This window comes from Saccostrea echinata, unplaced genomic scaffold, assembly GCF_033153115.1.
Source record: "Saccostrea echinata isolate AGI-Se365-2 ecotype Australia unplaced genomic scaffold, CSIRO_AGI_Sech_v1 ptg000001l, whole genome shotgun sequence".
NCBI classification, from domain to species: Eukaryota; Metazoa; Mollusca; class Bivalvia; order Ostreida; family Ostreidae; genus Saccostrea; species Saccostrea echinata.
In genome coordinates this window covers 4,627,509-4,642,500 of record NW_026889750.1, presented here as the reverse complement: position 1 = coordinate 4,642,500, position 14,992 = coordinate 4,627,509, and the positions used below count along the sequence as shown (strand labels likewise).

General features: G+C 35.1%; 2 protein-coding genes across 2 annotated transcripts in view; one reads left to right on the top strand and one right to left on the bottom strand.

The window, feature by feature from the left end:
- LOC133183725 (gamma-secretase subunit Aph-1-like) overlaps window positions 1-6,253 on the bottom strand; it is a 12,486-nt gene extending 6,233 nt beyond the window's left edge. Inside the window, exons 1-2 of the mRNA XM_061318648.1 lie at window positions 6,188-6,253; window positions 2,587-2,730 (exon numbers count right to left, since the gene is read on the bottom strand). Coding sequence (XP_061174632.1) covers window positions 2,587-2,699 — 113 coding nt within the window. The 5' untranslated portion in view covers window positions 2,700-2,730; window positions 6,188-6,253. The remainder of the gene's footprint in view (window positions 1-2,586; window positions 2,731-6,187) is intronic.
- A 283-nt stretch (window positions 6,254-6,536) lies between these two features.
- Window positions 6,537-13,914, top strand: LOC133183713 (F-box only protein 40-like). The gene is made up of 4 exons (XM_061318639.1): window positions 6,537-6,584; window positions 8,565-10,174; window positions 10,411-10,561; window positions 10,850-13,914. Exons 1-4 carry the CDS (start codon window positions 6,572-6,574, stop codon window positions 10,882-10,884), a joined length of 1,809 nt encoding a protein of 602 aa, XP_061174623.1. The 5' UTR covers window positions 6,537-6,571; the 3' UTR covers window positions 10,885-13,914.
- Window positions 13,915-14,992: the final 1,078 nt, after the last annotated feature.

The window sequence follows — 14,992 nt, the reverse complement described above, 5'->3', positions numbered from 1 at the left end:
CTCCCTCTTAAATTAAAAGAGTTGTGGACTCGATATATTATAACCATAATATGATGAACCCACCAGGTTCTATTTTTATAAGGGGGTTCGTTATATCGCAGCAAAAAAATGAACCCGGGTTCAAAATATTATGCGATATATTGAACCCGGGTTCAATATATCGCGGTATCAAAATGTTAAGCTACACCGGTAGAAAAAAAAATTCCTGGGGTTTCACAAAACTTTATTCACTTGCATAGAAATCAATTGTGATGAGAGAACCATTGATCATAAATGATAACAACAATTAAAACAAGAGGCCCATGGGCCACATCGCTCACCTGAGTAACTTTGGCCATGCTGTTCTTTACCAGATTTCCCCCCCCCCTTGTAATACCTATTGTGGCCCCGCCCTACCCCGGGGGGTCCTGTTTGAACAATTTAGAATCTACACTACCCAAGGATGCTTCCACATAAGTTTCAGCTTTTCTAGCCCAGTGGTTCTTGAGAAGAAGATTTTTAAAGATTTTTCCTATATATTTCAATGTAAAACTTGGATTCCCTATTGTGCCCCGCCCTACCCCTGGGGGTCATGATTTTAACAATTTAGAATCTACACTACCCAAGGATGCTTCCACATAAGTTTCAGCTTTTCTAGCCCAGTGGTTCTTGAGAAGAAGATTTTTAAAGATTTTTCCTATATATTTCGATGTAAAACTTGGGATTCCCTATTGTGGCCCCGCCCTACCCCCGGGGGTCATGATTTTAACAATTTAGAATCTACACTACCCAAGGATGCTTCCACATAAGTTTCAGCTTTTCTGGCTCAGTGGTTCTTGAGAATAAGATTTTTAAAGATTTTTTCCTATACATTTCAATGTAAAACTTGGATTCCCTATTGTAGGCCCGCCCTACCCCCGGGGGTCATGATTTTAACAATTTAGAATCTACACTACCCCAGGATGCTTCCACATAAGTTTCAGCTTTTCTGGCTCAGTGGGTCTTGAGAAGAAGATTTTTAAAGAATTTTTCCAATATATTTCAATGTAAAACTTGGATTCCCTATTGTGGCCCCACCCTACCCCCGGGGGTCATGATTTTCACAATTTAGAATCTACACTATCCCAGGATGCTTTAATATAAGTTGCAGCTTTTCTGGCCCAGTGGTTCTTGAGAAGAAGATTTTTAAAGATTTTTTCCAATATATTTCAATGTAAAACTTGGATTCCTTTTGTGGCCCCGCCCTACCCCCGGGGGTCATGATTTTCAAAATTTAGAATCTACACTATCCCAGGATGCTTCAATATAAGTTGCAGCTTTTCTGGCCCAGTGGTTCTTGAGAAGAAGATTTTTTAATGACCCCACCCTATTTTTGTCTTCTCTTGATTATCTCCCCTTGTGAGGGGACTTGGCCCTTCATTTTAACAATTTAAATTCCCCTTCACCCAAGGATGCTTTGTACCAAGTTTGGTCAAAATTGGCCCAGTGGTTCTTGAGAAGAAGTCAAAAATGTGAAAAGTTTACAGACAGACGGACAGACAGACAGACAGACGGACAGACGCACGACGGACAAAATGTGATCAGAAAAGCTCACTTGAGCCTTCGGCTCAGGTGAGCTAAAAAAAGAGGCCCATGGGCCACAGCGCTCACCTGAGTAACTTTGGCCTTGCTGTTTTTCACCTGATTTCTCCCCCCCCGCCCCCCCTCCGTAGTACTTATTGTGGCCCTGCCCTATCCCCAGGGGTCATGATTTGAACAATTGGAATCTACACTACCCCAGGATGCTTCCAAGTAAGTTTCAGCTTATCTGGCCCAGTGGTTCTTGAGAAGAAGATTTTTAAAGATTTTTCCTATATATTTCAATGTAAAACTTGGATTCCCTATTGTGGCCCTGCCCTACCCCCGGGGGTCATGATTTGAACAATTTAGAATCTACACTAACCAAGGATGCTTCCACATAAGTTTCAGCTTTTTAGGGCCAGTGGTTCTTGAGAAGAAGATTTTTAAAGATTTTTCCTATATATTTCAATGTAAAACTTGGATTCCCTATTGTGGCCCCGCCCTACCCCCGGGGGTCATGATTTTAACAATTTAGAATCTACACTACCCCAGCATGCTTCCACGTAAGTTTCAGCTTTTCAGGTCCAGTGGTTCTTGAGAAGAAGATTTTTAAAGATTTTTACTACATATTTCAATGTAAAACTTGGATTCCCTATTATGGCCCCGCCCTGCCCCCAGGGGTCATGATTTGAACAATTTAGAATCTACACTACCTTAGGATGCTTCCAGATAAGTTTCAGCTTTTCTGGCCCAGTGGTTCTTGAGAAGAAGATTTTTTAATGACCCCACCCAATTTTTGTATTTTCTTGATTATCTCCCCTTTGAAGGGGACTTGGCCCTTCATTTTAACAATTTAAACTCCCCTTCACCCAAGGTTGCTTTGTACCAAGTTTGGTTAAAATTGGCCCAGTGGTTCTTGAGAAGAAGTCGAAAATGTGAAAAGTTTACAGACGGACAGACAGCTAGACAGACGGATGGACGACGGACAACGGGTGATCAGAAAAGCTCACTTGAGCTTTCAGCTCAGGTGAGCTAAAAATACAATACCTTGCAATGAGCACAATTATTCGAAGAGGATCTCTGGCAATTGTGAACACAAACAAAGCAAAGGGTGGTCCAAATGCTATAAAAGTGCAACCAAAGAATTCCATCACAGTCATGGTGAATTCTTGTTTATTTGAAGCACCAGTTCTACACTACAAAATATTCTTATACATGTAAATAATTATCAGAATTTTATCACAAATTAGAAAATGTACTGTGATTTAGAGTAAAACTGTGATATAAACTTTATTTTGAATTAAGACTATTCTGCACCAGCACATCTTTTTATCTCCAAGAAACACCAAGGTACCCCAATGACACCCCAAGGTATCCCAAGGTATACCATTATCACCCCAAGGATACCCAAAGTAACCCATTACCTATTATCCCAATGATACCCCAAGATACTAGTACCCCAAGGATACTCAAAGGAATCCCAAGATACCCCTTGGCTCTTGGACAGGGCTGAATTACTGGTAAACAGGGTATTCAAAGTCAAACACCATACACCTTCTAGTTCCATGAACATGCTGGAGGGTTCCTTTCATAATACAAAATGTGCCTAAATATTTGTTTTGGCAATCATTTATAGCCAGATTTTCCTTAAAACAATGAAAGAATTTTGCCTCTGCTGCAAGAATCAAGTACAATCAATAGTTTTTGTCCCTTTTTTCTTTAAAAAAGATCAGACCATCTGCACTTCTTTTGCATGTGGAAATAGTTTTATCCTTTTCACCCTCAGAGCTCCTGTTAATTTTGAAACAGATCCAACTTTAATGTGTCATTCAACAATTTTTTTTGCAAAGCTGTATAATGTTGAAATAATGTAACCCTGCAGAGTAAACAAAAAGGAATTTAACATATGATGTTTTTGGGGGGTATCCTTGGGGTTCTTGGTGAATATCCTTCCTTTTGTTTTGAGTATTGAAATACACAATAAACAGTTAACATCCTAATTTACAAATGCATATAAATTTAGATTCATTTAAGTTAAATGGCATGTTATTGTGGCATCCTTGGGTTGCTATGGCCTCTATTCCTAGGGCTTCCTTTGCGGTCTCTCACTTCTTCGTGAGTACCCTTTGTTTTGTGTATTGTAATACATAATTTACATTTATCAGGTCTTTCATTTTTGTACACCATAAAATATTTATTACAGTTTTGATGAACTATACAAATAAATAGTTTACACAAGTATGCATGTCACTTTTAGATTTTATTTAGTTTATAGCTATTTGTAAGACAAATAACATAAATGAATAAACTGTATATTGGCCCTAAAAAAGATTCATCTAATATATCTAATATAATTACCATATCAAGATCAGTTACATGTAAGGTTCAGGACACACGCAACATAGTTTGAACTTTATTGTCTTTTTCCTTGGAGTTGAAGAGTTCCAATACTTAAAGGAACTGTTTGCTACATTTTAATGTCTATATATGATGTTGAACACTTCTTCTAAAACAAGTTTGGATAAACAAAACATCCAGAATATATGCTTAGAAATTTTTGTATATTTTTCTTTGAATTATACAAGAATTTTCATCAATTGATAACTTTTCAAAGCCCCTGGTAATGCATGCTTATTTTTTGTCTACGAACATCTCATGGCACTTTAATCTTAAATCAAGAATATCTTGAAAAATTATCAGTTGGTAAGGTACGTTGCGTATGTCCTTAAATAGAGTGTCATTTGGGTGTCCTTGGGATTATTTAAAATTGTTTAAGGGTATCCTTTTGCTTCATTTATTGAAATACACAAATAACTAATGGTTATGGTAATTTTTTTTTTACACTAAATATAAAACAGTACTTATGTTTTCAAAGATGTAAGTTTGAGTTAATACAAGTCTCTTTGTTACTTTTAGATGTTCACCTTTGTTTTACTTTTTCCAAGATAAATAGTTCAACTTCTTCAAAAAGATTTAATGCATATAAACCATATCTAAATTCATTAAGATTGAATGGGATGTCATTGTGGTATCCTTGAGGTTCCTTGGTGTACCTTTAATTGAGGTTCCTTGGGGTAAAAAGACACACAAGCACTCTTCTAAATAATCAGAGATTTTCAAATAAACTTTACCTGGAATCTGAAATTTCTCATAGAGTCAGGATGACTGAAAATGTATTGTGGGACTACATCTTAGACATTTTTTGTGCTACTTTGCCAGGGGTCAGATAACTCTGGTGCTAAGAAAGCCCTGTTCCCCTACCTGACTAAAATTTAGAGGCACTTAGAACTGGACCAAATGAACCTTGGTTTGTTATTACAGGAAGGGTGAAAATGTAATGGATAGAAAAAATTGAAGGATCAGACCAGGGTTCAATGCAAGCCCCTTGAACTACCATATAAGTGGAATTTCAAGCAAGACAAAAATTATCATTACTAAACTTCAAAATTCTTCATTTGTTACATTTAATTCACCTTTAAGAACAAATCTTAACTGATGTTCATGTCTTGACATTGGTGTTTCAGACTACTAGGCCGACTATTACTCATATTAGAACCAACATGACCAATTATCCCATCCCTTCATGACCCTACTAAAGAATTCATCTAAAAAATGACCAAAAAAAAAAAAAAAACATTGTTTAACTGTAAGGATAGCTTTTCCTGAAAATCAGAAATAATTATTGGTTTTGATAGGCCACTTAATATTAAATTTCATTACAATGCTAGTTATTTAAATACCAGCTGCACTGATCAAATGTCTTCCCAACCACTGTTGCTTCATAGCAAACATCCATTATCTGTATATTTAGGTGAAACTACATGGGGTAAATCCACTCAGAAATAATTATTAGCAAGCGCAGGGAGTGGAGCGGCTCTAATGACAATGCCTGTGCAAAGAAAAAATTCGGACTACTGCACATTCATTCAATAGAATTTTTTGTAGAAAAGAAGTCTGAATGCTTCTTAAATGCGGATCTTAAAATTAATTGAACAATGTGCTCGCCCCAACAGTCGCACTGTCAACATATTAGGTTCTGATTGGTCACTTATTATTAAATTTCATTATAATGCTAGTTATTTAAACACCAGCCACACTGATCAAATGTCTTTCCAACCACTGTTGCTTTGTAGCAAACACCCATGATCTGTACATATAGGTGAAACTACATGGGGCAAATCACTCAAGGCAAAAAGGGAATTGGAGCAAAACCACTCAAAGCAAAAAGGGTATTGGGGCAGGAGCAAAACCACTCAAGGCAAAAAGGGTATTGGGGCAAAACCACTCAGAGCAAACAGGGCATTTGGGCAAAACTACTTGGATTCTACTATATCAACTTATCTATCTGGCCACAGCAAATAATCCTGCTTGACCTGCATACCGTCAACACACTCATGAAAATATGGTGGTGGTTGGTTGTTGTGGGGGTTATTTTGATTCATTAGATAAAGAGGCAGTATATCAGTTAGAGAGCAGGTATTCAAGGAGTCCAATTTTAATTCTTTGTCTGACTTTATATTTCTTCACTTCCTGCCCAAAATCAAGATTGAATCTGACATAAAATCTGACCGTTCTTATTTTGTATCAAATAAAAAAAAATGATGATTCTGGTATGGTTACTATTACTTGTTATATTACTGAATATTACCTAATAACTGTGTAATTACTTCTGGTAAATTTGGTCCATTATTGACAGTTTCACTTCCGCAAAAAGTAATATTCTTGATCACTAGAAAGCTTAAAAAGAAATTTGACAACTTGTTCTTTAAATGTATTATTTATACTTTTGACTACCATATCTATAAATAATTCTATTTTAAATACAGATTTTTGGCTAAATACTGAATGATTCTACACCACTGTCAACATCAATTTTGCTTTCATCTTTTTAATATAAAATCTCCCGTTCTAACTCAATAATGTATGACCTAATAAATATACAATGAGTAATCTGACACCGATCAGCAGGGAGGCCGAAACTTCAATGTAAATAAACAAACTTTCTGTCTCAACCGTTAGTCTAAAAAAAGAGATGTCTTTCTTCGGTAGGTTTATCATCATAAATACGAATGTGCATTGAATTTTGTTTTTATAAAAATATTGGTTCATTTGAAAGAAATAAAATATACGATAAAAATAGTTATGTACTCAATAAGTATACATTGTACATAAACAGGTCCGGCACAATCCCCAGATTAAGCTCCATAGCTTGAATTAGCTATTTAGCTTTATTAAGCTATTCAAAATAGCTTGATTTAGCTATTTTATCACATTTTTTCTTAAAAGTGTTTTTCTTTTCAGCATGTACAAAAAGTTGCACTTTGGTGCAGTGATAGTTTTCAACTTTGAACTCCTCTGAAAACAATGCACGCAAAAATCTCCTTGAGAGACTTTGTACTCAAAGTTCTAAAACTTTTGGGGCTATATAAAGCAATTGGTTTTTGACCAAACAGTTATTTACTTGCCAGGTGTGGCACAATCTCTTGATTTAGCTATATGGCTTGATTTAGCTATATAGCTTTATTAAGCTATTCAGAATAGCTTGATTTAGCTATTTTATCACACTTTTTTCTTAAATGTGTTATTTTCTCAGCATGCACAAAAAGTCACACCTTGGTGCAGTGATAATATTCAACCTTGAACTCTTCTGAAAATAATGCATGTAAAAATCACTCATCAAATTGTGTCTCCTTAAGAGACTTTGTACTCAAAGTTCTAAAAGTTTTGGGGCTATATAAGGTCATTGATACAGTTACTTCTTCAATGAAATTATAAAGGAGCCCAATTATGGTCAACAAGACAATTGATTGGTAATAATTCAGTACAATAAGCAATCATACTTATCCATGTCTCAAGGCACACAAGGTAGTGTACAGTTACTCAAACAATGGAAATTCACCTTTTGCTTAAAAGTATTCAAATGCTGTAATGTTAGAACTATCTTTGATTTCGGTTTTTGTTTTGATAGCCCATAGTATATATATGAATATTCAAATACTTGCGACTTTTTGTCTATTTCTTACAAAAAACATTTTTGTGAAAAACTGCATAAAAATAGCTTTATCAAGCTATTTTGAATAGCTTACTAAAGCTATTTAGCTATGCTAAATCAAGAGATTGTGCTGGACCTGCTTATTTTGTCCTCTTCGTGCTTTGAGCACATGTCTGAATTCTGAAACATTTAGGGAGGGATGAGTGTGGTGGTAAGAGAGATTCATTGACTGATGGCCAGATACTGTTTGTGTACTTTAAAAAGTGGTCTTTATATTTTACCAGCTTTGATGCAGACAGCAAAGCGCAAATTCATGAATACTGTTTATAAATCATAAATAAATACAATACACGATGCAGATGTGCATAGTGCTAATTCATGATTACATCAACCTCTCAATACCCAGTGATTGCACAAAATTTTAAATCCATCAATTTACATGTGTGTGTACACATACAGTAGCTGGTTCAGTCCCCTGTGTCCCATTTAGTCCCATTTTATCTCTTTCTGATTGTTACACAGGATTACAGCCTCTTTCTGCCTACATTCATTCTACTTTGTATATTCTGTATATAAGTGTTTGCAAAATCTCAATGATTAGGCATTTCTTTTGATAGTCTGTAATACATATTGATGTCCATGGTCATTATTCCATCCTTCTGATTTAGCTCAGAAGAAAAGTTTTTTTCAAAATTATATAAGATATATGGTACTTAATGTTTTGTAACAGAGCAAAAGTGGAACACACACCGATCTGATTCTCCATGTCCCTGCCCAATCTATTTTTGGAATTTTTAAACAGTCTTTGAGAATTACATGTACATCATACTTTTAAAGTAATGATTTACTTAGTTACCTTGATTATAAATGATTCCCCCCCCCCATTTCTAGATGAGTAAATTACCTGTGACTGAGTTAGTTATCCACATTGAACCAATATTTTCCTCAGAACTTTTGGATTATCACGCAGTATTTTAAAATACTGGTACATATATTGGTATATATATTTACCAAATTTTTTTACTTATTTCAGATCTTTATGAACAGTCATTAGAGAATCCTAGTAAAAATAAACATTCCAAACTGACAGAAGAGGAGAAGCATGCTATCACATGTGGACTTTTGCATGCACATTGTATAGGCTGTGTTGCAAGAGACTGTGACATCACTCCTGATGGCCAAAGCAGTTGCTCTGTTATCGAGTGTCCATATCTGTGTGGTCAGAAATTTCACAGGTGTAAGCTTGATGAACATGAAAACTTTTGTATGAGTAAGAAAGTGCCTTGCATAAATCATATCTATGGCTGCCCCTTTTTGATCCCCAGGGAACAACAAGCCCGTCATATCCCTGCATGTCCTGCAAGTGTAGTTAAATGTATGATCGAATGGCATAGGTGGCCAATGCATTCTAGTGACTTGTGTGTCAAAGCACCACTGCCTTTGAATAATCCACATGTACAATGTGGACAGTTAGATGTAGCCCTGGCATTACGAGATCAACGAGTGCTTCTGAAATCCATGTCCGATGAAAAGTCAAAGCCCACTGAAAAGGTAGAGGAAAAGTCAGGTGATGTCCCTTGGGAAACAAACAAGTATCCCCCTGGTCTTCAGAAATCTCTCTGTCACGGTATCTTCTCACCACCAAAAGAGATTGATTATAGTGCCAAAGAACCCATTAATGATGACAGAAATAATTATGCTAAAGAACATGCTTCCTCCCAGCTAGGGGATCAGGGGGTGGATTATATTTCCTCTCGAATGGGTCTTGCTGGTCTTCGGAGATTAAGCGAGATTGAAAGAGAAAAACGAAAGCAGTTGGAAAATTTGGCAACCATTAGCCCTCCACAAGAGAAGAAAGTGGAATTGCAGTCACCTGTCATTCAATTGAAAAAAGAGAGTACAGAAAACAATGGAAGTGATGAAGACAAATTGATTAACCTCTACAATAAAAAAATACAGCTTCATGAACTTCTAGGTGTATGCTTAAATATGGAAGGCTTTCCAAGTGGAACAAAGATTTTCAAGTTTAGCTGCGATCAGAATTTCAGACGTGATGAGATAGCATGGCATTTTAAAAATGTACACAATGAAATACAAAGTGGTTTGAATGGTGTCATGGAACAAAGATGTCCTCTTGCTTACCAAGGTTGTAGCTTCACCCATCGCAAGCTTATTCCTCTTGTACCAAAGGGTAAAATAGTTCATAGCTCTCTATTGGAAAGTTTTGGTCTAGTCATAGATGGGGGAAGTGATGAAGAAAATATTGAATCTATAGAGGATATTCCCACTAGAGGAAGTATAGATTCAGACAAAATGCGTCGACTACGAGAAGCAACTCCCGAAATTGTTACGTCTTCCAAATACGACTCCGTCATTAAGGTGATTCCAAGGTTTAGAAGAGTATCAGGTCCAGAAGTTTCTGGTAAGGTATATCAAGAAAGAGAGGTCTTACACTTAACCAGTCTACCTGCAGAAATCCTAGAACATATCATTAACTATCTGGATGGCTTCAGCTTGAACAATTTATCTTTAACCTGTACGACTCTGAGACAGTTATGTGCAGTGTTACTGCAACAGAAAGGGATGGTTCGAATGGTTTGGGAGAAGCAAGAAAATGGTGATTCATGGCATGTTACAAAAAATGTAAGATCTGTAATTATGGTACTATTAATTTAGGCTCGCATACATTTTAGAGAGAAAGAATCAATAATTTAATCCTTTTGTCTTTGTTTTCTGTAAGAGTTTAATTTTCTTCAGATAGTTATTGCACATACAATTTTAATCATTGAAAATCAAATAGCTTTTACTACCTTCTCTTTACATTTTCACCTGTAATTTTTTTACGTACTTCATAATTGTATTTGCTTGGCCAATTTCAGAAGTGGAGTTTTAGTAACAGTATGACTCCAATCAGACAGTGGAAGCTAGTGGGTGATGGTGTAATGTCTGAACACCTTATAGCCTGCCCATTCAACCAAGAGAAAGACAAAATTATACACACAGAAAAAATTAGGGTCATGGAAAATGTTGGTAGGTGGCAGCACACAGGAAAGGAAAAAGATAATGGACTGTTGGAATCATTTACTTATTTTAACATTTTCTAAATTTAGCTTGGTCATGGACCATTTGACACAATCATGAAATCACCAAATATAAAACCCATTGCAAATTTGCAAATACATTGTAAGCCACAGTGCATATAGTCATCATAAGTCAAACATTCACTTCCATGTTTGTACATGCATGTAGATATGAACATAAAATTCTGTAGATGCTGAAATATATATTTAACATTTTGGAATTTTTGTTTACTTTCAGATTTAATGGAAACCACAGTAGAAGAGGTGCAATAATACAAGCAAGGAGATGCCCAAATGTCCAAACTTAACAAATGTGGAAGTGGACAGTGAAAACTGCTGATGATTCTGTAAACGTACATTTTTTCTCAGGGGTCATAGTTCCATAGATTCTCAATCTCTATTCAATCTGCGAGTAGAAAATTATGCAGGTTTCTGGCATTGTCATTGTATGTCTTATATGCACTTTAAGTACGCTCTGACAAATTTCTGCAAAAAATTTGTTACCGTGTATATAGGGTAAATTAATCCCAAGCGGAAAAATGTACGTCTACGGTAACCATGCAGGTGTCTGAATGCTAGCTTTACTTGTTATAATGGTCTTTCAATGTCTAAAGACAAAAGTGATATTATATTTTTGCTGAGTATCATATTTACACTTAATTATTTTAGAGTATCTTAATGCATAATCAGAATTTTGCATTACATATGCGTGTCCTCAATTCAAATAGTTTTGTTACTTAATGCACAGGTGCATTTTTTTCTCTTATGAAAGAGAGAGATCTTGTTATTTATTAGCATTTTTTATTGTTAGTGTTTTGTTTAGTGTGGGTACGTTACAATGTGTGTGTTTTTCAAACAGAGTTTTTTAATGTGAAATGAATGCAAGAGTGAGTTCATATAGACTAAAAACAAATTATAGTGCATAGTATATATTATTTCCTATGTAGCTTGTAACACAAGCTTTGATTGGTTACAAGGTCGGGTGTAAATTTCCCTACACCTGACTTGAGCCGGGGGGTAAAAAAACATGATGTCACAATGTATAGTTTCTCTATGATAAAAAGCAAATAACATGACGTCACGATGCATTGTAGGACATAGTAAATCTTTATCAGTAGCTTGAAACACAGTTGATTGGACCTGTTTACAAGTAATTTATTTGGGTTAACATAATATTCTTTTCTGTATTGCATTTTTGTCTTCCATAAAATAACAATAAGATTTATACTGTATATTTGAAATTCATATTTATTGTCACTATAAAACAATTTGTCAAGTAGAATGCAGAATGTGTTTTTAGAATTGAGTAATGTGCAATATATCTTTGATTTAGAAGTGTATTCCAATGTGCTGTTGATTGCACAAAAGCTGGAAGACTAAATAGAGGATATTCAATGTTTTGTAGATAGATATGGAATTTATTTCATGAATGGGACAGGATTTTTAGCTCACCTCAACGAAGTTGGGGGAGCTTATGTAATACCCTCGGCGTCGGCATCCCAGGTTAAGGTTTTTGGAGCAGTTTTCTTTTCAAGCACTTCTATGGCCTATATTTGTCAGAGATGCATGGAGGATGCTTCTAGTGTGTTTTATTGTAACAGTCAAGGTTTCAGATGCTGCAATTTCAGCTAAAGAATGACCAGGTTAATGTTTTTGGAGCAGGTTAAAGTTTTTGGAGCAGGTCTCATTTCCAAGTAACTATAAGCCCTATATTGACCAAACTTGCATGGATGAGACATCTAAGGATGCACACTACTGGACTTACTTCGGATGCTGGATATGACTTATATTTTCCGGATGAGTGACCAGGTTAAGGTTTTTGGAGCTGATCTCATTTCCAAGTAACTATAAGCCCTATATTGACCAAACTTGCATGGATGATACATCTAAGGATGCACACTACTGGACTTGCTTCAGATGCTGAATCTGACCTATATTTTATGGATGAGTGACCAGGTTAAAGTTTTTGGAGCAGATGTCATCTCCAAGTATCTATAAACCCTATATTGACCAAACTTGCATGGATGATACATCTAAGGATGTACACTACTGGACTTGCTTCGGATGCTGGATATGACCTATATTTTCCGGATGAGTAACCAGGTTAAAGTTTTTGGAGCAGATCTCATTTTCAAGTAACTATAAGGCCTATCTGAACCAAACTTGCACGGATGATGCATCAAGGGACGAACAATCTCAAAACTTGCTACGGATGCTGGATTTGACTTACATTTTCTGGATGAGTGACTAGTTTTAAGTTTTCAGATAAGTCTATTCCCAAGTAACTGCAAGCTCTATCAGATCAAAATTGCATAAATGTTGCATCTAGGGATGCACACTCCTAGATTATTAGTTTAGTGTGGGACTCTGCCTTACTTAAAGACAACATTCGTTGATGTGAGCTCTGTAATCTCTGATTACCCATGTTTGATATTTTCACGAGTGCGAAGCACGAGTGAAAGTATCAAAAAATCCTGTCTCGCAAGTTATAATTACATATGACAATATTTATACTATTTAATAACAAAATGCTGCATTTGTTTTAGTGTGAAATTAAAGTATGTTAATATTAGAAAACGTACACAAAATCTCAAAAAGAGAAAAATTCATCAATTCATGGTATTTGATTTCATAAATTCACGATTAAATAAAAAATGATTTTAAAGATGTATATAACTTAAAAATCATTGACAAGAAGAATTAACAAAAATGACTAAAGAATATGATATGATTGAGTAAGAGTTATGAAATGCTATGACAGGAAAATTGTTTGCATGGTAATTTTATTTGGTACAATTTTATAAAAGTCATTGTTTTCTTTTTCATTTGAAATGCAGCTTTACACTTTCACTAAATTGGCACACAACACCCATTTTCGTGAAGAAGAAAACATGTTCATTGGCATACTACAGTGAATTATTTGTGCTGTTTAAATTTTTTCTTGATAGTTATGCTCATATTTTATCTAGGCTTAATAAATTTTCTCTAGCTACCTTGAGCCTGTCCAAATTATAATGAGTTGAAATCAACAATTTACATAAAAACACATTATAGCATGAAGCATGGATTTCATAACTCTTTGTAAGTTGTAGTTAAAGAGCAGAATATGTTGTTTTTAGTCTCGTTGAAAGACGATATGATATATTATCCTTGCTGCAGCAAGATTCTCGGCGTACATTGTATCTAATGGGATCTGTAAAGTTAAAAAGTCAATTTTTAGCCCTCACATTTAAGCACTGCCTTATACCTGAACAGTCAATTTTTTCATGTATTGATGTACACTTTATTAGAAGGTGAAATAAAAAAATGTCAAATCTAGATTTTAAAATTGCCTTTTTAATTTCTTTGGGGAGGGGGAAATGATTGGAGCATTTTAAATATAATCTTTTAGACTCATTTATTTCAAAGTGAGGATCCTTTCACTGTTGGATTTTTGAAAAAGTGTTTTTCAATGAGCAGATACGACTTGAGAAAAGGCTTAGTCGCAATTATCCAACATTGAATCCCTGACATGGAAAATAAAAATTATCCAACATTGAATCTCTGACATAGAAAATACCAACATTGAATCCTTGACATAGAAAATAAAAATTATCAAACATTGAATCCCTGACATAGAAAATAAAAATTATCCAACATTGAATCCCTGACATAGAAAATAAAAATAATCCAACATTGAATCCCTGACATAGAAAATAAAAATAATCCAACATTGAATCCCTGACATAGAAAATAATTATCCAACATTGAATCCCTGACATAGAAAATAAAAATTATCCAACATTGAATCCCTGACATAGAAAATAAAAACTATCCAACATCGAATCCCTGACATAGAAAATAAAAATCATTCAACATTGAATCCCTGACATAGTATACACCTATATTTACTGGCTATGAGGACAATAGCAAGTTTATCGTTCCCCAAGACAGCAACTATTTCCCGAGGCGCAGTCGAGGGAAATAGTTGCTGTCGAGGGGAACGATAAACTTGCTATTGTCCGAATAGTCAGTAAATAAGTGTTTTATTATACCGAAGCAGTCTTTACTTGTGTTACGTCACAATCTGGATAAAACCAGAAGAGTTCCGAGATGAAAAGCGAGGGAAATAGAATGCTGCCGGTGAATAGTTTAATGAATATTTCACCGTGGGCAAATAGCACAAAAACTATTCCACGGTAGGGGCTGTTTGGAAAAAATAGCATGTTTATTAATTCGTAATATATTTTTATATAGAAAAAATTCACAGAGGTATAATAAAAAATAAATTATCCAACATTGAATCCCTGACATAGAAAAAAAATTACCCAACATTGAATCCCTGACATAGAAAATAAAAATTATCCAACATCGAATCCATGACATAGAAAATAAAAACTAT